Source organism: Lissotriton helveticus, chromosome 6, assembly GCF_964261635.1.
Source record: "Lissotriton helveticus chromosome 6, aLisHel1.1, whole genome shotgun sequence".
NCBI lineage: Eukaryota > Metazoa > Chordata > Amphibia > Caudata > Salamandridae > Lissotriton > Lissotriton helveticus.
In genome coordinates this window covers 1,435,686,071-1,435,709,251 of record NC_136067.1, presented here as the reverse complement: position 1 = coordinate 1,435,709,251, position 23,181 = coordinate 1,435,686,071, and the positions used below count along the sequence as shown (strand labels likewise).

The following is a 23,181-nucleotide window of genomic DNA, read 5'->3' as shown; positions in this document are numbered from 1 at the left end:
TGCGGCAGCAACCTGTGAACGACAAGAGTTGAGGGCAGACATCAAGGAAGCTAGGTAATCTGTCAGCATATTACTTGAAACATCGGTAATACTTCGAGGTCTAGGTGTACCCCACATGTTAGGGGGGCGGCCGAATACGACTTCATACGGGGACAGACCTGATCTGGAATGTGCGACCATGCGCATATAAAATAGGGCAACTGGCAGAGCTACCAGCCAGTCCACACCTTTCTCTTTACATACTTTTGCAATTCGAATTTTCAGGGTCTGATTATGTCTCTCTACGAGACCGGCTGCTTCTGGATGGCGTACACAATGGAACTTCCACTGGTACCCTAACAACAGGGAAATATGTTTCATAAGCTCGGATGAGAATGGCTGGCCGTTATCAGAATATACGACTCTTGGGAGTCCATAACGGGGGAAGAACTCACGAACCAACTGCTTGGCAGTGGTCGCGGCTGTGTAATCTGGGACTGGATATGCTTCTGTCCACCTGGACAAAGCGCATACAACTACGAGGACATACTTGAAACCTCGACATCGCTCCATCTGAATATAATCCATCTGGAGGACTTCAAAAGGGTGGTCAGGGGGCTGGAAACCACCTTGTTCCACCGGGACACTTTTACCTGGATTAAACTGGCAACATATCATACAGGTACGGACCTTCTGCTTGGCTGCAGCTCGTAAATGCTTGTTGAACCAAATGTTCTGGATACTATCTAACATAGCTTTTTCTCCTAAATGTGCTTGACTATGTGCGGTATTGATAATGACTTGAACCATAGAGTCGGGGAGAAACCATGTGGCTTTACCCTTCGTTACCCATCCCTGATCTGTCTGGACCCCTCCTTGTTCGGACCATTTCTTGATTTCATCGGGAGTAGCATGTAACTGGATATCTATGACATCTTGAGTAGGGTCTTAACTGTCATGCATGTAGTCGGATCTGGAGTATGTGTCTGTATCGGATTAACTGACATGTCTGGAGTCTGTGCTGTAAGCTTGGCTGTGCGATCTGCTAGATCATTACCTTGGGAAATAGTGTCAGTAACTTTCGTATGTGCTTTGCACTTCATGATAGCAATAGATGTCGGTAAGTGTATGGCATCTAACAGAGCTTGAATAAGGAGACCATGCTGAATCTTGGTTCCATGAGAAGTCATGAAACCTCTCTCCTGCCAGAGTACTCCGAAGTCGTGTACGACTCCAAATGCGTAACGTGAATCTGTGTAAATATTAACTTTCAGGTTCTTGGCGTGTATGCAGGCTTGAGTCAGAGCAACTAGCTCTGCTGCTTGAGCAGACAGGGTGTCAATACGGTGTGTTTCTATAACTTCAGTGTCAGTAGTCACTGCATACGCGGCTACTAGTTCTCCTGTACTCGTTCTCATACATGAACCATCCACATAAAGTGTCAGGTCGGGATCTGGTAATGGAATATCTGTCAAGTCTTGTCTTGGCTTAGTCATAGTGTTAACAACTTCCACACAGTCATGTGTGGCAGGATTTGAAGTAACTGACGGTAACAGTGTTGCAGGATTTAGAACGTTGCAGCGTCTGATTTCTATGTGTGGCTGGAACAGTGTCAGTTCATAACCTGTTAAACGTGCAATTGTCAAGTGCTGAGTCTGTGTTCGGTTTAAAAGAACTTCCACGGAGTGTGGAACTTGTACTGTCAAGGAATGTCCTAATACTATGGAATCACTTTGTCTGATAGCTAGAGCTGTGGCTGCAACTGACTTGAGGCACGCAGGCAGAGCCTGGGCTACAGGATCTAGTGTGCTCGAAAAATAAGCACAGGGCTTGTATTGTCCTGCTTGATCTTGTGTAAGAACAGATAATGCTGTACCTTCCCGTTCAGTGACAAAAAGTGTAAAAGGCTTACTGTAGTTCGGTGTTGCTAGAACTGGAGCTTGGCATAAGGCTTTCTTTAATTCATTGAAACTAAGTGTATGTTCAGATGTCCAAGGGAGGACAGTCGATACGGCTGCCTCCTGTGTCGTTAACTGTATCAGTGGTTTAGCTAGAAATGCATACTGAGGAATCCATTGTCTGCAGTAAGAAGTGAGGCCGATAAAAGCACGTACCTCCTTCTGGGTCTTGGGCTGAGGAAGACTCGCTATTAGCTGGATACGGTCAGGTGTCAACTGCCTACCCCTCTTGGACAGTAAGTGGCCTAAATAGATCACTTGCTGGACACAGAATTGAAGCTTAGAAGGGGACACCTTGTGCCCCATCTCTGCTAAGAAGTACAAGACTGTAAGGGATGCTCGCTCGCATGCACGTTCAGAACGGGCTGTGATCAGTAGATCATCGACATACTGGAGCAGGGCAGTGTCAGTTGGCATGTGAATATTATCTAGTTGTCTCTTAAGTGCTTGACTGTAAATACTAGGACTTTCTGTGAAACCTTGAGGAGCGTGTGTGAACATATAGCTCCTTCCATTTAAACAAAATCCGAAAAGGAACTGGCTGTCTGGATGAATGGGGACACTGAAAAACGCGTTCTTGAGGTCTATGACTGTGAAAAATGAGGCTTCAGAATCAATGGCTGTCAATAGGGAAGAGATATCTGGGACAACTGGGTACTGGGGAATAATACATTTGTTGAGTTCTCGAAGGTCAATCACTAATCGATATACTGGGGGTGCATTTGGATCAGTACGTTTCATGACTGGAATGATCGGAGAATTACATACATTGGAGTCAGTTTCTACAACTACTCCTTGAGCGATGAGCTCGTCAATAATTTTGGATAAGGCTGCTACAGCCTCAGGTGGCAATCTGTACTGTCTGATTCGTGGTAACACTACACCTGACTTAAGAGTCACACGATGGGGTGTGATTTGCATATAACCAACATCAGTTGGACCTTGCGCCCATAGATGCTGCGGAACATTAGACAATCTCGGATCAAAATCTCGTAATACATAGTGACCCTTGAAGTCACGTAGAAACAGGCGTATTCCCTCTGGGGAACAGCAAATAACTGCACCTAATTCTTTCAGTGTCTTAATGCCTAACAGATTTTCTGGACATGACTTAGTAAGTAATAGATCAGTAGTGCGGGACAATGGACCTACTTCTAGAGTAACTGGCTTAGATATCTCGTTTACAATAGGCTTTCCTGAAAATCCAAGGGAAACATTTCTAGAGCCTGAGAGCGGAGCCCCTGGAACTTCGGCGTGACTGATGGTGGTCCTACTTGCCCCTGTATCAATCAGAAACTTTCTGTCTTTCCCTAGTACTTGACTATGAACATAGGGACCCTCTTGATCTACAGGTATCTCGATGAGAGGCAAGCCTACCTCCCTCTCTAGGCTGTTTCATGAATATGGCTGATACTCTGGATACTCGGATTGTGCATACTGGTACATCTGCTGTGTAACATGCTGTGTTGCAGCAATAGGCTGCGGTGCTGGAACTGTCTGTTGTGCATTCTGTGGCTGAGAAGTCTGTGAAACTTGTTCTTGTCTAGGCGGACGTGGTCTTTCTTTAGTCTTACCAGTAGCTATATTGTGTTTCAGAACTGCACACTCGTTTATGAAATGACCTGGCTGTTTACAATAATTGCAGGTCCCTTTAACGGGAACTGCAGGATGACTGGCTTGATTCGGACCCCTCTTCTGACTGTCTTGAGGAACAGATTGTGCAACTAGTACTTTCATTTTCGTGTCTTTCATACGTTTTCTTTCATGATCTTGCTCTTCTCTGATTCTATTCTGGTGATACTGAAGCATCTGTAACATCTGGGACGGGGTATTAGCTTGCCAGGTACTTTCGACTTTCAAAACTCGATTCTTCACTTGTGGACTTGAATTCTCGACTAATTTAGTAACAAAAAGATGAGGGTATGACTCGCTACTTGTCTTGAGGCCACTGTTTATACTAAAGCATTTCTCGAATCTAGAATAAAAATCACTAGTGTCTTTGTCTTGTTTCTGTTTACAGGCTGAGATTGCATCCCAGTCTTCCTTTTTAGTGGCTAATAATCTTGGCAAAACTTGTATTAACAGTTCTGGTAATTCTTTACATTTCTCTCCTAGACCGGTACCTGGTACTCGTATCTTATCTTCAGCTTCTAGAACTGCCCAATCGATCTTTTTCTCTCCCACCTCCCAATCTTTTTCCTTGAGTTTTTCGTATACCCCTGCGGGCAACAGGACTTTTAACATTTTAATTATATCTGGATACGTGTATTCTCCCATACGGAGCATGTCTTTTAATTCTCGGTGGAACCCTGCTGGATCTTTGTCATGACAGGGAATTAATTTCTTCATCTCTAAGAGTTCCATCTTTGTAATCGGAGTGTAAACAAACACTCGTTGCATTTCACCATCTGTTGTCCTAACTGGGTGTACTTCTCGTAACGGATTCTGTCTGTCTATGTAAAACGGTTTACTTTCTGGAGGTGAGACATGAACAAAATGCGGGTTCAAAAACGTTCTATATTTGTGGCGCTGTTCTAGGATGATACTAATTAAATCGGTACCTAAACCTTTCCATCTATACTGGAGTAACTCGTTCAGGACATCGTGTAACGGACCTGGATCAGAATGTTGACCCTCATACAGAGTAATGAGGTGTTGGATCATATACATACCCACCAGTCGCTGCTCGGCTGGGGGCAATTTCAGGAACATTTGTGCCACTATTTCATCTGGAAAAGTGGTAGAATCAGTAATCCATCGGACTGCTGATCGGGCTAGTTCTTGTTCATGCATAGTACTTAACTCACTATAACCGATTCGTGATTTCAGAATGTGATCGGTAGCTTGAAATACTTGTTCTAGAGAACCTTGTTCTGGTGCTGGATGAGGAACAGTTTTCTTGTAGTCTAGACGTGAATGTCGGTCTGGAAATCTAGATTTTCCTACATACGCTATTCTGACAGGATTCTCGTCCTCTACCTCTTCAGTAGAAGAGTCATTTTCTTTCTCGCTTACTTGTGCTGCTTTACGTTGTTCATGTAACTTTATTATTTCTTTACGAATTCTCTTGTACATACTCTCTATACTACTGATAGTCTTGTGCTTACCCTCGGCTATATTATCACTCCACCTTGTCAGGATTCTCATTTCGGCCGGATCTTTAGTCGGGTAGTCTTGTTCTCTTATTAGACAATTAATCAGAAACTTTAATATCATGAGCTGGATCTCAGCTTTCCTTTGAGACATGGCTTCACCAATACTTTCTGGATCATCCCCTGTACGGATGAAACGATATATTCTGTCTAGATCTCCTTTCATATCTGGTAGGGTGTCTAAATACCCGGTCACCCGTCTTACACGGATGGAATATATTACTGTACTATCATCACCTGCAACCGGATCATAGCGGCATTCAGTAAGAGCTCGTCGGATATCTGCAACGGACTTAAATTTGGGCGTACGTTGTAACGCACATTCATGTAACTCGGCCAACGTTCTACGTTGGTGTGGTGGCGGGGTACCAGGAGGACCTCCTCCTGCGGCCCCTATGCTGGAATCGTCGACTGATACTCTTCGTGCTGGCAGAGTGGGAAATTGTAATGTGGGCTGAACCGGGGGTACCGTAGCAGGTACTCCGGTGACTGGAGGAGCAGGATTTACATTATTTACAGGGACTGGCGGAACAGGATTTGCATATTCCGGGACTGTGTCGTCCAAATAGGACGAGATGAAAATATCAGCTGCGGTCGGTTTGTGACGTAGCTTAGTCGGAACTAGTGGTGGCGGAAAATTACTGGATGCCTCCGGGGTCGCTTTTGGCAAGCCCTCGGCAAGAAGTGGATACATACCCTTAATAAGGGCATGCCTCTGTCTGTCTGACTGTTCTGTTTTAACTCGTTCACCTATCTCGATTAATTCCTTTTCTTGGGCTCGTTCTAAGGATTCTCTACTTAGTTCTGACTTTCTGATTTCTTTTTCGGTTCTTTTATGAGATTCTTTGCGCCATAACTCGATGGCATCTTTCTGTGACTGTCTGGCTTTCTTTTTCCATAATGCTTCTTCTACTCTCATGATGCACTCGGCATCCCACGTACCTGATACGGGCCATCTATACTTTTCCTCTAACTCTTTGGTATACTCTACCCATAAATCTAGATATAATATGGCACTTATGCCATGCTTTTGATACATAAAATGACCTGGACTGTCCCTAGGCGGGACAGGAACTGCTGCTTCTAGCAGACCTTTTCTGGTTTTTAACTGACGTAATTTCGAGAATAAAGGCATGACTGAACTGTAATCTAGACACAATACAATACACAACGAACACGATAACTACACCACTTTCATACCACGACATTAAAAATACATGAAGAACATTTAAAATAACAGTTCGAACAGAATACTACCTGGAATACTCAGAATACATGAATTTTCTCGAGAACAGAACTGACTAGAACAGAAACTAGATGCACTGCTGAAACAGTACGAAACTTACCGGTCTCATAAAGAGACACGTCAGGACCCGCATCCACCGAAGTGGACACTTCGTTTTGGGTCTGTGTACCACCAAACCACGGACCAGAGTCAATTAGATTGACCCTGTCTAGATACTACCCCAGCAATGGTACTCACCGGGCAGCAAGAACGGAAGGCCTCGGACTGGACTGGACTGCTTCGACGCCGGACGGACGAACTTCGGACTTCTGTTACGGGTGGGCCTCCGGATACCTCGGACCTTGGACTCTCAGCTTGGGCTCTGGTCGGGACTCGCCGCGTTCCTCCACCGCCTCGTCTGGATGCTGGACCGCCACCTCCGTCTCCTCCGTGGGCCTGAGGGATACTTGAAGCAGAAATATCTGCACGTGCACGGTATGGTTCCGTCACGGCTGCAGAGGGTCAGGGGGCCGGCGTGGCTTCACCGGCGCGTGGGGAAAGGGCAAGTCCCTGTTCGGGCGCCATTATGTGGTATATAAATAAATAATACCGGATCTAGGTTTTACTGGACATAGCAATAACAGATAGCTCAATAAATAAGAGTCAAGATTCGAGGTAGTAGGAGTTTGCAGGTTTAATACAGCATAAAGGACAGGAACAGGACAACCTGCACGGGAACAGGATGGCAGCGCTGCCGGGGGCAGGATCAGAATCGGCGTAACATTTAATAACAGTGCACCAATATATATACTAAAACAGGTACATTACAATGAATTACAGTAGGCGGAGCAGTGGGTGTGGTCAATAGCAGTCGCGAAAGATAAGGGTGAAAATGGGTGTAACAGGGGCGTATACATAGACATGTGATGCAAACGTAACAGAATATGTCATAAATGGGGCGGAAACATGGAGGGGGCTACCTAAGGAGCCGAGACCTCTAACCTAATGGTGCGCGCAAACTGACAATGACGTGTTACTAGGAGAAGCTGGGGGCTATGAACTCTGTGCTAGGAGCAGAGACTGAAGTCTGGAGAGTCAGGGCGACATGTACCTAAACCCTATCTAGTATCTGATGTTTAGAGGACATGTTGATAGAATCCAAAAGTTATCGGGGTAAAGGCTAACGGACTCTAAGAATGGTGCATGCATTATTCTACATGTAGTGCGTGATGAAGAATATTAAATGACCATTAAATGCAGTATTTCTCTTACATGGAGACGTAAAGGCTAGACAATGACGGAAACTATTGATGCGATTCAGTAGCTTAGGAATGCAGAGAAGGAGGGCTGGACTGATAACTAGAATCATAACATACTCTTGGCAGACTCAGAGGCAGAGCCAGGCTGAGCCGGGCACTGCGAGGCAGGATGTAAGTGAAGGGTCGAGGATACAGGTGGGGGCTGTATCGCTCCTCAGCGAGGACTCAGAAGACAGGAGCTGAATCTGGTGTCCGGGCCCTTTTGAGGCCTAGAAACGGGGACTTTACAATAAAATAACGTGCACACTGAGAAACGTGGCAACGTAACTTTACATAGGCCTGATACTCGTAGCTTTCACAAGAACTGGAAACTGGCATACTAGTGATGGACACAACTGTAATTGCGTCTTTAATCAAACATGGGGATACATATGCATATTTAATCATGCACACATAACATAAGATGGAGGACACGTAGGGACACAGAACCTGGCAAAATTTACTTTTCCACACCCTAAAGAGGGAAGGTTGATCTGGCAGCTGCCGAAAGACCAAGATGGTTGACCCTTGACTGTGCCCAAGGCAAGGCTTTGCTGGGCAAGGGAAAGAACAAAGAGCAAAACTTTAGACCGGAGTATAGAAAGGGGATCCACCTGGCATGTGGAACAACACACCACAAGCATCTCACAACAGCAGGAGTAGATGGATTTGATGGGGGCGGCCTGGCTGCCAAAATAACATTAAAGGCTTTGGGAGGAAGACAAATCCCTCTCAACTGCTGCCACTCAGTCCTCCAAATGAATAGTGTGCAGGGTTGGGTGCAGCACTCTGCTGTGCTGCTGTGACAGAAGGTCCTACCGAAGTGACAGCCTGATCAGAGGAGCAATGCTGAAGCTCAGGAGATGTGGATACCATACCCTCTGAGTCCAATCCAGTGCCACTAAGAAGATTTAGGCTCAGTCAGTCCAAATGTGCAGGAGTCTTGAACTCCACTTGCACCGAGATGTGCCTCTGAGTAAAAGCCGCCTTTGAAATTCCACTGCTAAGATGCATTGACTTTGCGCATTCTCTGCGGTAGCGCACAGATCGAGCTAAGTCTCGCTCCACTCTAGAAAAAGAATCTGTGCCACCTTAGGATAAAGGTGCCATACGTGGTCTCTCTGGCACCGCTGGCTGAGCTCATCTGTCCTGGTGTTCAAAGAGCTTGACATATGCTGAACAACAGGAAAATCTCCTGGCACTCCATCCAGGTCCAGAGACACAGAATCTCTTGTCAGAGGGTCCACAACACAACCCAGCCCTGTTTGTTGTAATATTACTACGGGGGTGGCTTTGTCCTAGAACACCTGAACCAGCCCCTCTTTGATGGATGATAGGTAGGCTTTTACTGCCAGACAGATCATTCTCAGCTCCAACAAATCGTTGGGATGCTGGGTCTCTGCTGGAGACCAGATTCCCCTGATCTCCACCTCTCCTAGATGGCCACCCCAACCCAGAAGTGATGCATCTGTCACCACTGTGAGATCTGGGTGGGGAAAGGAGACCGATCTCAGCTGGCACAATCTCAGTTTGTTAGCCATGCTGTAGGTCTGTTGCCTTACCCTCAGATATCCGGACTGAGCTGGAGAGATTCCACTGATGCTGCACCCACTGGAACTACAGATCCTTCTGCTCTGCATATGTCAGCAGGCATGATTTACCAGCAAGATACAGGAGGCCATGAGGCCCAGCTGCCTCAGAGTCAGTCTCACCAAATTCCAGGATGGAGGATGAAACATCTATATCATAGCCTGAATATTGCCACTCTGGAGGATAGGACTAAAACTGCACTGTGTCCAGAATGGCTCAGATGAAAGAGTGGAGCACCCACTACATGGGCATAATGAAGTGTAAGATCTCAGCACCTGGCTTTTGACATCCCTCCAGAAGCAGCAATCCAAGAATGATAAAGGACAGATCACACATAGAAAAACAAACTTCAGCTGCTGTTCTTCTCACTTCCATCAACTAAATGGCAGTGCTCAGGTAGATTAATCTGCAGCTCTTTGTTAAACGAAAGGTGCCATTAGAATTTTTAAGGTAGCCTGGTCTCTCCCTCCTGACTTTAGTGTCTAGTGGGCAGATGTATCAACAGTAATTTTAGTCGCAAACACTGCGATTCGCAAAAAAGGTGCGTTTGCGACTAAAACAGTGGGAAAAGGTGTGTATGACAAATTGCAAAAATTGCGATTTCTTAAGTTGCGAGAACATGAAATCTGCGAATTATATTGCGAATTCTTAATTTGCGATGTTCTCTGTTTGCGAAATTCGCAAACTGGATATCTCACATTAAGAAATCGCAATGATATGTAACAAAAATTCGCAAATTACAAATTTGTGAAAATCGCTATTTAAGAAATCGCTATTACCACCAAGTGCATGCAGGTGGTAACCAGGTGGAAGGTATAAGCAACCCACAATGCAACTGAAACTCCCACAATGGCAGCACTATATGTGATAGCCAGGAGGCTGCTTATCCATGCCCTTGTACAGAGGAGACTGAGACAGGAGCGTATATTCAGACTGCGCATCACGCTGTTCCAGCAGACTGTAGAGGACATTCATGATAAGTACAGGCTGCACCCACACACCATCTTGGACCTCATTGATGAGCTGAAACCCTTTTTGGAACACCCAACAGGCAGGACACAATCAATTCCCACCCATGTGCAGGTATTGTGCTCACTGCACCTTTTGTCCTCAGGGAGTTTTCAAGGAGTCATAGCAGAGGTTGGTGGGGTGTCACAGAGTGCTCTTTCTCGCTTTTTCATGCGGAACAGGCTAGTACATCACATATACTTCTCAAGCACCCAACAGGCATTACAAGAAACCAAACTTGACTTCTATCAAATTGCACGTTTCCCCCATGTAATTGGCTGCATTGATGGGACCCATATCGCCATCACACCGGCAGCAGAAACAGAATATTTCTTCAGGAACCGGAAATGCTACCATTCCCTGAATATCCAGATTGTGTCCAATGCTAAATACATCATCAATGACATTGTGACAAAATACTCTGGCAGCACACATGACTCTTTCATCTTCCGACATAGTGGGATACATGGACGTCTGAGTGATGTAGAGTTTGGAGAGGGATACCTGCTAGGTAAATAAATAGCACACATCCATCCATACATACATATATTACTTCTTTTGGGGGGGAACATTGACTTACCTTTCCTTTTCATCCATGCAGGTGATAGTGCCTATGCAGTTCGAGACTTCATCCTAGCACCATATCTGAATCCCGCAAATGCAAGTGAGAGGAGGTATAACAGGGCACACAGGTCAACGCACAGCTTCATAGAACACACATTTGGCATCTTGAAGAGCCGTTTCAGAAGCCTACATAAAATAGGAGGGGCACTGCAATACAGCCCTGAGACATGTTGTAAAATAGTGGCAAGCTGCGCAATGGTCCACAACATGGCAATGAGGAAAGGGACCGAAATTGATGTGAGCGACTCAGACACATCGGATGATGACTGGACACCTCCCCCTGGCAGGGCAGCAGCAGGAGTAGGGGCAGCAGCTGGACGCCAAAGACGGTCTGAGATCACACAGAACTACTTTTAGGTAAGAAATGAATGTATTGTACAACGAATATCTGTATAACAGGTGATGTGTTTATTCACACTTCACACACATTTATGTTTTCAGAATCCATGACATGTTACAACACAGTGATGGCACTGATAAGTAATGTAATGAAAATACTTTAGGTTGGTTGCTTCACCAGTTTAAACATTAGTGTCATTATTCACTTCACCTCCTACGGTGACGGCTGGGTGCAGGGTGGTGTTCTGTCTGTGTGCCCTCCATAGCATGGGTACCTGCAGGAGCATGTCTGGCACTGTGGCGTTGTGTAAGTGGCAATGTAGGAGTGTTGCTGCTCCTACTGGAGGTCTCTGCACTCTCCCTAGAGACCATTAGGGTGCTGCCACCAGAGTTAGCGGTTTTCAACAGTTCCACAGCATTAGTAACTTGCTCTAGCCCTCTGGCAATGTCTTGGCTGCAGTGAGTCATCTGCATCTGCATGGTGATGCTGCGACGTGTTAGGTTGCTGGTTGTTGTGCAGAGGCGGTTCACAGCCTTAGTGTAACTATGCATACGTGCATGGGCACGTTGTGCAGCCCTGTTCCTGGCACTTTCAGTGCGCTCTAATGTAGCACATAGTTTTTCAATGGCACCTGCCATGGCCATCATGCCCTCACCCATGTGACGCTAATTTTTATTTAATGTGGTCAGCTGCCTGTTTATTGAACGCAGTGCCTTATTTTGCAGTCGCTGCACTTGAAGCATGTTGTGCTCCAATCCTGCGAAAACAGTGCTCTCCTCTACATTGCCACTACTGCTCCTAGACAAGGACCTACGTGCTCCATTTGTGTGAGACCTTTTCTGTGGTTGCTGTTGTCCAAAACTCTCACATACTTCCTGATTTTCCTGCCTATTGTCTCTTGCATCCCCAGTGTCATCTATGTCATCCTCCAAAGGAGTAAGTGGGGGCACATATGTACGTTTCCTGTGCATTATGGGTGTGTGGTTTGATTCCCCTTCATTGGAGAAGTCCACATTAATTGGGGAGTCCTCTCGCTCAGCAATGTCCCCTGGTGCCCTGGATTGTGCTGTGGATGTAAAGGGTGACATATGAGATTGAGTTTTGTCATGCATTTTGGACTAAATAAAGTTTTCAAATTTGAAGTTGTATCAATCCTGACACTCTCATTTTGCCTTCACTGCAACCCACAATCTAAGCATGTGTTTTATTAGTCTCATTCACAAACTATCCATCATCCAACTACAACTCCCATAATGCACTTGTACGTGTGTTGTAAGGAGAGGACCAGAGACAAATGTGTTTACTTCATGTCCCTCATTCTACACAGTGTGCATGCTATGTGTAGCTGTTTAAAGATTATTTGCCATGCATCTTACCTTGACTACTGGATGCAAGATTGGAGCTGTCAATCTCAGCCACTCCACACACACTCTCAGGCAGGAGAGTGGCCCCCACAAGCTCCTCATGGGGTGTTGGTTGTTCAGCAGTTGAAGTTCCTCCACCGGTCTTGTGTGCCTCCTTCAACCTGGCTGCCACCCTCTCCTTTGACCTTTGGCGCATGTTGTACCATCTTTTTCACAGCTCATCAATGGTACGGTTGGTGACTCCCACTGCATTTACCTTTTCCTGGATTTCCAGCCATATCTTTCTTTTCCTTCACTCCGGTACCTTCAAGGATTTTTTCCCAAGCAGGAGTTCATGGCTGCAGACCATTTCTTCAATTAGAATCTCCTGTTCTTTTTCAGAAAACTTGTGTTTACTTTTTCTTTTTTCAGGCTCCATGCCCTCCTGTGGCCTCTGTGACTCCATTGTAGAGTTTGCAATGCTGTGTTGCCTCCAAACACACTCCTAACTGCCACTGGGTGTGGCTCAGGCAGGCAGGTGCAGCTAATCACTCCCACTTCCTGGTTGTGATGTCATCAAGCTGCACCTGTATTGCAGATTCCCGGATTTGCGATTTCTTAATTTACGAATTTCGCTATATTTAGGAATCGCAAAACAGGATTCTGCGATTTGTTTACGATATTTAAGAAATCGCAACATTTTTGCGATTTATTACATACATCCCGTTTTGCGAATCTGAAACTGTGAATCGCAAATTTCCGTAATTTGAGATTCGCAAAATGGAATCTTGATACTGCTGCCCCTAGGTCTCCTTCCTCCAGCTACAGGAAAACAGGCAATTGACTTCTACTGTCTGAGAAGTTATACTCCATCCAGTGCCAATATAAGCCAAGGGCATCCAAATTCTTTACTTTGGTAATCAGGCAAAGCATTTGTGACGGATATTTTAAGGGTAAACATCAGAAGGTCTGACTTAGTGGCAGGATCTCATTTCAGTCTTTGCATTACACGTGTGCATTATTTACCCTGTATTTACTCACACATTACTTTGATTATGACATTACTGCATCAATTCCTCAACCTAAACTCTAGATTCTTCCCTATATATGTAGTCAGCCATTACTTTACGCTACAAACCCCTCAGCTGATCAGCATTCAAGCAATAGTCTAGCAGCGGACTAACTGTTCAGCTGATTCTGCAGCAAACATGCCTAATATAGCACTATCTTACATGTAAATATTGATATTTCTTTTATAGTTTTGCATCCTCTAAGCGCATGCCATTTCAAAATTGTACACTATGCAGCTAAAAATCTGCATGACAAATGTAACCTTGAATTAATACCTATCTACACAACTAAAAACCTGCAAGAAAAATGTAACCATGACGTAAAATCTATCTATTCTCCTTTTTTGTTTGAATGACTCTTTGCATTGCTTTACAATCCTCTGCATGCCTCCTCAGTCTACTCTCGATCATGTGCACAATTAAAATAATCTCTATTATTTTATTTGTTCAAACTGCTCACACCTGCACCCCCCAAACCCCATTTGGGTCAGGTCAGCAATTATTGTATCCTTTTTCCCTCTTTCTACTTAACTACGCTGTGTAGCAGTTCTGACTATAAAGAAATCTTAGAAATGTTCTACTGTTGTTGCCTTTTCCTTTATTTACCAGTATGGGCCTTTCCATCCTTGATTGTTCTCCTCACGTTGACTTCACTTCCTCTCTTTACCTTAGTAACAATGTCAGCATTTACCTATGTTTAATCTCACTGCCTTTCTAGGGTCTACCTTTTTGTGCTCACATATTTGCACTTGACTACACTATGTGCGTGGCTATTAGGGCTGTGAAAATACCCTGCACCTACCCAATCTTCAGCACTCCAATTGTTTCGTTCTGCTTCATAGATATAAAAGGAAATCCAGTGAAGGATATTGCCGGTGTATCCCTGGGCACCTCTGCCTAGTTTCTCACACTATTGGGTATGCATTATTATGTAATGTCCAGTCCTGACCTATGTAGGGATACATAGACGAGTTTGACTCATATAAATTGGGAATCAATGCTGTATTTTCTCAGCACGTATCACATGTAGGTCCAATCAAGGCTGTCAAATGCCTGCACAATATCCAAGGCAGAGTAGGCTCAGTGAGGCTAAAGACAGAATGCCCCATCAAGAATATGGTAAAATCTTCTTAAATTGATGGAGTTATTATGTTTAGAGATTAATCCACAATGTTTTTTGTGGATCAGATCAGAGAGTAACTGTAAAAGTGGTCTACCGTGATTTTACTCGGAATTTTATATTCTGAGTTGAGAATCGAAAAAAGCCAATAGGATGCTGGGAGAGAGGGTCCTGTCCTAGCTTCAATATTGGTTCAACAATAGTCTCTCTTGTAGTTGTATGTAAATAAGTTAAGGAGTTTGTGTTTTCGTACTGGGGCTTTAAAGGGGGAGTAGTCTGTCCTTGAAAGTAGCAGAGAACTCTATGGGTAAGACATCCAAGTCTAGCTTCTTTACTTTGGGTAATGCATAGATAGCCAAGCTAATTTCTTGCTCCAAATTGGAGCTTCTAATGTCTTTGATTATGGTACGTGAGGAAGTGGTACTTACCCCATAAATGTTTAGAGACCATCCCTTTAAGGGATTGGGTCTGCTCTATACAGAGAGGCTAACAATCACTTCAACTCATGCCTTTTTTTCAGATCACTCTGGAGCAAACCTATAAACAATGTTTCTACCAGACTTTGCTAAGGTTCTAGCAGTAGTAGGACTTGTAGATTTAATAAATATTGCATTTTAATGGTTGCTCTGTAAAAAATAGTGTTAAACAAATGGATACTGAGTTTCACAGTATTATGCCTTCTATTGCATCTAAAAAACTAACATCTAATTGGTAAGATTTGTAAAACCAAATACAAGGCAAAATGATAGATGAAAGGTAAAGGAGAGTATGGTTACTTATACAGGAATTTTGGAAAAGGGGGGTGGTGATGGACAGAGTTTCTGAATGATGCAGAATACTCTTACCAAGTCAATAGATCATGGTTTTAATCCATCACCGTTTTTTAGCTCACTGCACCATCCCAGCTCAGAACCTGGCTATATGCAAATGAGTCTGTTCCTGCCCCAGTACATGATGGGAACAGGGCAAACCAAACTACCAAGCCAATTCTTATACTGGGAAGGAAACAAGCTTCCGGGGACCGGTTTCTGGCATCACAGCCTTCTTCGGCCCGGCTTGCTTGAATCCTGATGGTGCAATGAGCAAGGGACTCACGTCTGAGTATACCCTCCCACACATAGTGTGGATAAAACCGATTTTGGAAAAGGGGGGTGGTGATGGACAGAGTTTCTGAATGATGCAGAATACTCTTACCAAGTCAATAGATCATGGTTTTAATCCATCACCGTTTTTTAGCTCACTGCACCATCCCACCTCAGAACCTGGCTATATGCAAATTAGTCTGTTCCTGTCCCAGTGCATGATGGGAACAGGGCAAACCAAACTACCAAGCCAATTCTTATACTGGGAAGGAAACAAGCTTCCTTCCCAGTATAACTTGTTCGCCCTAAGTTGACAGGGTATGCTCAGACGTGAGTCCCTTGCTCACTTTGCCACTGGAGTCAAGCAAGCCCGGCTGAAGACGGCTGTAATGCCGGAAACCGGTCCTGGGAAGCTTGATTCCGGTCCAGGGAAGACATGGCTTGGCAGTTCGGGCTGGACTGTTCCCATAAGGCACAGGGTCAGACTGATTTGCATATGGCCATGTCTGAACTGGGGTGGCGGAGTGAGCTAAAGAACGGTGAGGGATTAAACCCAGATCAGTTGACTGGGGGTGAGTGTTTGTATTGTCAACGCTCCGTCCATCACCACCTTTGGTTTTTCTTTGTTCGCCCTAAGTTGGCAGGGTATGCTCAGACGTGAGTCCCTTGCTCACTTTGCCACTGGAGTCAAGCAAGCCCGGCTGAAGACGGCTGTAATGCCAGAAACCGGTCCTGGGAAGCTTGATTCCGGTCCAGGGAAGACATGGCTTGGCAGTTCGGGCTGGACTGTTCCCATAAGGCACATGGTCAGACTGATTTGCATATGGCCATGTCTGAACTGGGGTGGCGGAGTGAGCTAAAGAACGGTGAGGGATTAAACCCAGATTAGTTGACTGGGGGTGAGTGTTTGTATTGTCAACGCTCCGTCCATCACCACCTTTGGTTTTTCTTTGTTCGCCCTAAGTTGGCAGGGTATGCTCAGACGTGAGTCCCTTGCTCACGTTGCCACTGGAGTCAAGCAAGCCCGGCTGAAGACGGCTGTAATGCCAGAAACCGGTCCTGGGAAGCTTGATTCCGGTCCAGGGAAGACATGGCTTGGCAGTTCGGGCTGGACTGTTCCCATAAGGCACAGGGTCAGACTGATTTGCATATGGCCATGTCTGAACTGGGGTGGTGGAGTGAGCTAAAGAACGGTGAGGGATTAAACCCAGATCAGTTGACTGGGGTCGAGTGTTTGTATTGTCAACACTCCGTCCATCACCACCTTTGGTTTTTCTTTGTTCGCCCTAAGTTGGCAGGGTATGCTCAGACGTGAGTCCCTTGCTCACTTTGCCACTGGAGTCAAGCAAGCCCGGCTGAAGACGGCTGTAATGCCAGAAACCGGTCCTGGGAAGCTTGATTCCGGTCCAGGGAAGACATGGCTTGGCAGTTCGGGCTGGACTGTTCCCATAAGGCACAGGGTCAGACTGATTTGCATATGGCCATGTCTGAACTGGGGTGGCGGAGTGAGCTAAAGAACGGTGAGGGATTAAACCCAGATTAGTTGACTGGGGGTGAGTGTTTGTATTGTCAACGCTCCGTCCATCACCACCTTTGGTTTTTCTTTGTTCGCCCTAAGTTGGCAGGGTATGCTCAGACGTGAGTCCCTTGCTCACTTTGCCACTGGAGTCAAGCAAGCCCGGCTGAAGACGGCTGTAATGCCAGAAACCGGTCCTGGGAAGCTTGATTCCGGTCCAGGGAAGACATGGCTTGGCAGTTCGGGCTGGACTGTTCCCATAAGGCACAGGGTCAGACTGATTTGCATATGGCCATGTCTGAACTGGGGTGGCGGAGTGAGCTAAAGAACGGTGAGGGATTAAACCCAGATCAGTTGACTGGGGGTGAATGTTTGTATTGTCAACGCTCCGTCCATCACCACCTTTGGTTTTTCTTTGTTCGCCCTAAGTTGGCAGGGTATGCTCAGACGTGAGTCCCTTGCTCACTTTGCCACTGGAGTCAAGCAAGCCCGGCTGAAGACGGCTGTAATGCCAGAAACCGGTCCTGGGAAGCTTGATTCCGGTCCAGGGAAGACATGGCTTGGCAGTTCGGGCTGGACTGTTCCCATAAGGCACATGGTCAGACTGATTTGCATATGGCCATGTCTGAACTGGGGTGGCGGAGTGAGCTAAAGAACGGTGAGGGATTAAACCCAGATTAGTTGACTGGGGGTGAGTGTTTGTATTGTCAACGCTCCGTCCATCACCACCTTTGGTTTTTCTTTGTTCGCCCTAAGTTGGCAGGGTATGCTCAGACGTGAGTCCCTTGCTCACGTTGCCACTGGAGTCAAGCAAGCCCGGCTGAAGACGGCTGTAATGCCAGAAACCGGTCCTGGGAAGCTTGATTCCGGTCCAGGGAAGACATGGCTTGGCAGTTCGGGCTGGACTGTTCCCATAAGGCACAGGGTCAGACTGATTTGCATATGGCCATGTCTGAACTGGGGTGGCGGAGTGAGCTAAAGAACGGTGAGGGATTAAACCCAGATCAGTTGACTGGGGGTGAGTGTTTGTATTGTCAACGCTCCGTCCATCACCACCTTTGGTTTTTCTTTGTTCGCCCTAAGTTGGCAGGGTATGCTCAGACGTGAGTCCCTTGCTCACTTTGCCACTGGAGTCAAGCAAGCCCGGCTGAAGACGGCTGTAATGCCAGAAACCGGTCCTGGGAAGCTTGATTCCGGTCCAGGGAAGACATGGCTTGGCAGTTCGGGCTGGACTGTTCCCATAAGGCACAGGGTCAGACTGATTTGCATATGGCCATGTCTGAACTGGGGTGGCGGAGTGAGCTAAAGAACGGTGAGGGATTAAACCCAGATTAGTTGACTGGGGGTGAGTGTTTGTATTGTCAACGCTCCGTCCATCACCACCTTTGGTTTTTCTTTGTTCGCCCTAAGTTGGCAGGGTATGCTCAGACGTGAGTCCCTTGCTCACTTTGCCACTGGAGTCAAGCAAGCCCGGCTGAAGACGGCTGTAATGCCAGAAACCGGTCCTGGGAAGCTTGATTCCGGTCCAGGGAAGACATGGCTTGGCAGTTCGGGCTGGACTGTTCCCATAAGGCACAGGGTCAGACTGATTTGCATATGGCCATGTCTGAACTGGGGTGGCGGAGTGAGCTAAAGAACGGCGAGGGATTAAACCCAGATCAGTTGACTGGGGGTGAATGTTTGTATTGTCAACGCTCCGTCCATCACCACCTTTGGTTTTTCTTTGTTCGCCCTAAGTTGGCAGGGTATGCTCAGACGTGAGTCCCTTGCTCACTTTGCCACTGGAGTCAAGCAAGCCCGGCTGAAGACGGCTGTAATGCCTGAAACCGGTCCTGGGAAGCTTGATTCCGGTCCAGGGAAGACATGGCTTGGCAGTTCGGGCTGGACTGTTCCTATAAGGCACAGGGTCAGACTGATTTGCATATGGCCATGTCTGAACTGGGGTGGCGGAGTGAGCTAAAGAACGGTGAGGGATTAAACCCAGATCAGTTGACTGGGGGTGAGTGTTTGTATTGTCAATGCTCCGTCCATCACCACCTTTGGTTTTTCTTACTTATACAGGAATACATTGAAAGCCAATGTTGTATAGCTCTAGAACCAAGTTTTAACTGGCAATCAAAAAACGGATAAACTGGGGAAATCATACCGCAATGTCAGTACTCATGCAGGGTGATTGAGACCACACCTATGGGATAAGAACACTTTTTATGTCTATAATCAGCTTATTTGGGTACCTTAAAACTATTCACAACCACTATGGAATCTAAAGAAATCAGGAAGTTAGAGCAAACATCAATGCATAGAAATTAAAGGTTTCATTAAAATGTCTACTCACATATTTTAAGCGGCAAAGAACAACTGTGTAAAACGTTCATTATGTGAATCCACCAACATCTTCCACTTTCCAACAGGTACAACAAAATAAGTTTTCTTACCATATCTGGGTAAGAAGTACATGTTCAATGGCACCATGAATAGCACAGCAGATCCTACAGCAATGAAGGGAATCTCATATCCAAAAGCCTGATATAAAATTCCTCCGATGGGTGGGCCCAAGACAAGGCCTAGCCCAGCAAAAAATTCCAGTGTTCCCTGAATGGATATATAAATAAAGTTTATGCTTTGTTGACCAGCTTAAAATAACTTTGTAACTCATCTAAGGCAGATATTCTTATGAACAGAATTCATTTGGATGATACATATTTCAATAGAGCAGAATGAGTCATTTTATTGAATAAATTGATTCTTGTGTTCAGGAAAACGTGAGTTTTCTCTGAGCGCAATGGAAGCAAATGAGAAATAAATAATCATATAAACATCATGTAAACTATCCACTTGCCACAAGCACCATTAGAATTTGAAACTGTCAAGTGCTGTGCTTCATGACTTATGCGACTGTGCCGTCTCACTTTTGTGGTAAAATATTGACTTATTTTAATGTTTTCTAATATTTATTCTGCCCAGCTACTGTACTACAGCCATCGAGTATGTTGTGTTTTCAAAGTACCATTCACCAGAGTGTGTGTGCACTGTAAATAAACAGAATTCCGTCCATTCTCTCGGGTTGATGGTCTAGTTTTGAAGAGAACTTTGGTCAACAGAGCCTTTTTTAGGTCTTGCCTATGCAGCGCGCATGCGCTGCTTAGGAAAGAGACCTGTAGCCATCAATTGCCTTTTTCAGGCTAAAAAGTGCACGCGTTCCATTGCCTTCAATGGCAACGTGTGCACGTGTGGCAATTCCCTTGTGGGAATGGTAGCAATTATCGCTCTCGAAAGGGAATCGCACAGCCCCCCTCCTCCCCCTGCTGCCGGCAGCCTGCCGCGCTTGTAAACAGCGAAGAAGACCGTGACAACAAATCACTAACAACAATGCAGGGCAGACATTTAGCGCCACGAAGCGCTAGCCCCACCCGGAGCAGGCTGCGCCAAGGACGGACTGCGGCGAGCCTGCACGTGGCAGTGGCAGCTTTATCGACCATTCATCGGTTCTTAAAAAACGCAACATGCCCCGTCACCCCCATTTTACGGGATACCTGCAATCTTAAGGGTGAGATGTGGCACGCCGATTGATGGCTGCCTCACAATTAAACGAGGTAACGAGACGCAGGGCAGATGTGTTTTCACTGCATTGTAAGATAAATGCAGTGTTAAATGTCTGACAACTTCCCAGAAGCAATCAGCAAAAGTTTATGAGAGCATAAGATCTCAAAGACCATTCCTCGGATATTTTTATACATCCACCACTTGAAGGCTGTTATAAATTCTGTGTTTGTTGCTACCCATGGAAAGTTAGTGCATGGAATGCTAAAGTTTGCCTGTTGCAGAAGAGTTTTCAGAAGGCGTTACTCACACAGAGGAGGGGCGGGACTTTAGCACCGCATGAGAAGGGAGGTTCACTCAGAGGCCCTCAGTCACGCTTGATATGCAGAAGAGGCAACAACAGCTCTGGTGGAAGAGACAGTGAAATGCATGCACAAAGTTACTGTTAAAGTTTCTTTCTTCTAAGCTATAGACTTTTGCAGAATGACTTAGGAGTTGTGCTGTTCTTCCTTGGACAGCAATGTCAGGTGTGTTTGCACTCAAAGAGATAACAGTTGGCAATGCACACAACCTTTGAAGAACAGTACACATCCATGCAAAGGCTGAGGCAGGCTTTCTGTCCTCCTCCTCGACCTTTTTCCAGCAGGTGAAGGGCTGAGCGACGTGTCACTCACATGCCATCCTTTGCCTCACATGTGGCTGGCTCGACATTGTTTAAAGTTTCTCTATTTCTTCTGCAGGCCACAACATGACAAAGTAGCACAACCTTGTGCACGATTATGCAATGTAGTTTTGTTATGTACATGTGTTACAGTTGTAAAATAGCGAAGTTTCAATCTATACGTTCTTGTATTGTGTGTTACCTTTCATGAGATATAGTGCTGATTTACTTACTTCAATGCAGCGCACTTCAATTTCAGAACAATCTTGCCTTTTGGGCGGAAGGGATCTCCTCGAGTTGCAGCACCCAACTTGCACCTTAATTGTATTTACATCCATTGCTTACTGCGGTAAACAGTTTTGGGGTTATTTTTGAATGTGTCATAATACGTCACTGTCGCCCAGTTGTTATTGGCTTTGCTGTGCCATTCTGTCTCTGCAGCAGCGTGTGTGATGGCCGGGGCAGGTCGTGAGCCAGCTGTTATGCTTTCAAGCAGCGGGCGACTTGAAACAGCATGTCATATTTGCCTCATACACAGTCTTGTTGACATCGCAGCGGAGCGAGGCATTCCCTTGCAGTCCATCTGCTGCAGTGTTTGCATAGCAAACAGAGGGCAAATAACGAGCAGCAGTTGGACTTCTGGGCACATGTACCTTCTTGCTGCAGCACAGTGCTGACATTTGAATTATAATCGTACTAAATTAAGTTTGGCGACGTCTTTATTATTATAGATGAGCAGTGAATGGGTCAATTGTGAATTAAAAGTTATTTTTTCACCCCTCCACGAACGCCTACGACCGCAGCCCATATTCGGTGTCATCATTGAGCGCTTCCTTAAGTAAGCCAATATACCCAAAAAGGCTTTTTTTCTTTAAAAAAACCAAACATTTTTTTAAGGGGCAGAAGGAGTACAGAAGATATTTATTAATATGTATTAATATCTTGGAGACAGAGGGCTGAAGTAGTACATTGGCTGTGCTGTTCTCCTGTTTATTTGGCGCCCATGTTATAACCAGTGGCACCGGTCGCAGTGGTTGTTGTTGGGCACTGGCTGCCTCTAGTGGGTCCAGCAAGGCTCTAAGCAGGCCTTCTGCGTCCTGTGAACAGTTCCAAGGGTGGTACCGACGTCAACTTTACAGGCAGTGACAGGGTTCGTGCAGCTCAAGCGCCTGTCTGTTGTGTGCAAGGCAGCAGCACCGGGTGAGTAGATGCAGGAGGAAGGACATGTTGTTGTGCTTCTTGGGCCATGAGAGGCAACGTGAGAAGCTCCTGGTGCTGTCTTCCTCCAAGCTCAAGGAAAGCCTGATAGTGCTCGGAACATTGCAGAAGAAAACAAAAAAGAAAGGGGTGAAATCCTGGTAGTAATCTCTGCCTCTTGTAATTACTCAGGGCCAAATTCCAGTTGCCCACTATTCTGCTCTAGATGGAGAGGACACCAGCCTTAAACAAACCAGACTCCGAGGCCAGACCCCCTCCACAGGTGAGCACAAGCTGCTCAGCCTGATTTCAGCCTCTGTAGCTCCCAACAGTGAGGTATCGCTTGATTTGTATGACCCAGTGATCAACTGACCCATGTCTGGGAACACCTATTGCACTTAAGGAGTCACAGCGGAAAACAACAACATTGGCATAGCCAATAGGTCTCGCCTTTGGGACCTTATAAGTGTTTAGCCAT

At 45.8% G+C, this 23,181-nt stretch overlaps 1 protein-coding gene across 1 annotated transcript in view; it reads right to left on the bottom strand.

Annotated features, from left to right (window-relative positions):
- The window catches only part of LOC144762745 (MFS-type transporter SLC18B1-like), a 427,196-nt gene that overhangs the window by 318,235 nt on the left and 85,780 nt on the right, over positions 1-23,181 (bottom strand). The window contains exon 6 of the mRNA XM_078647997.1: positions 19,741-19,897. Within this exon, the coding sequence (XP_078504123.1) occupies positions 19,741-19,897 (157 nt within the window). The remainder of the gene's footprint in view (positions 1-19,740; positions 19,898-23,181) is intronic.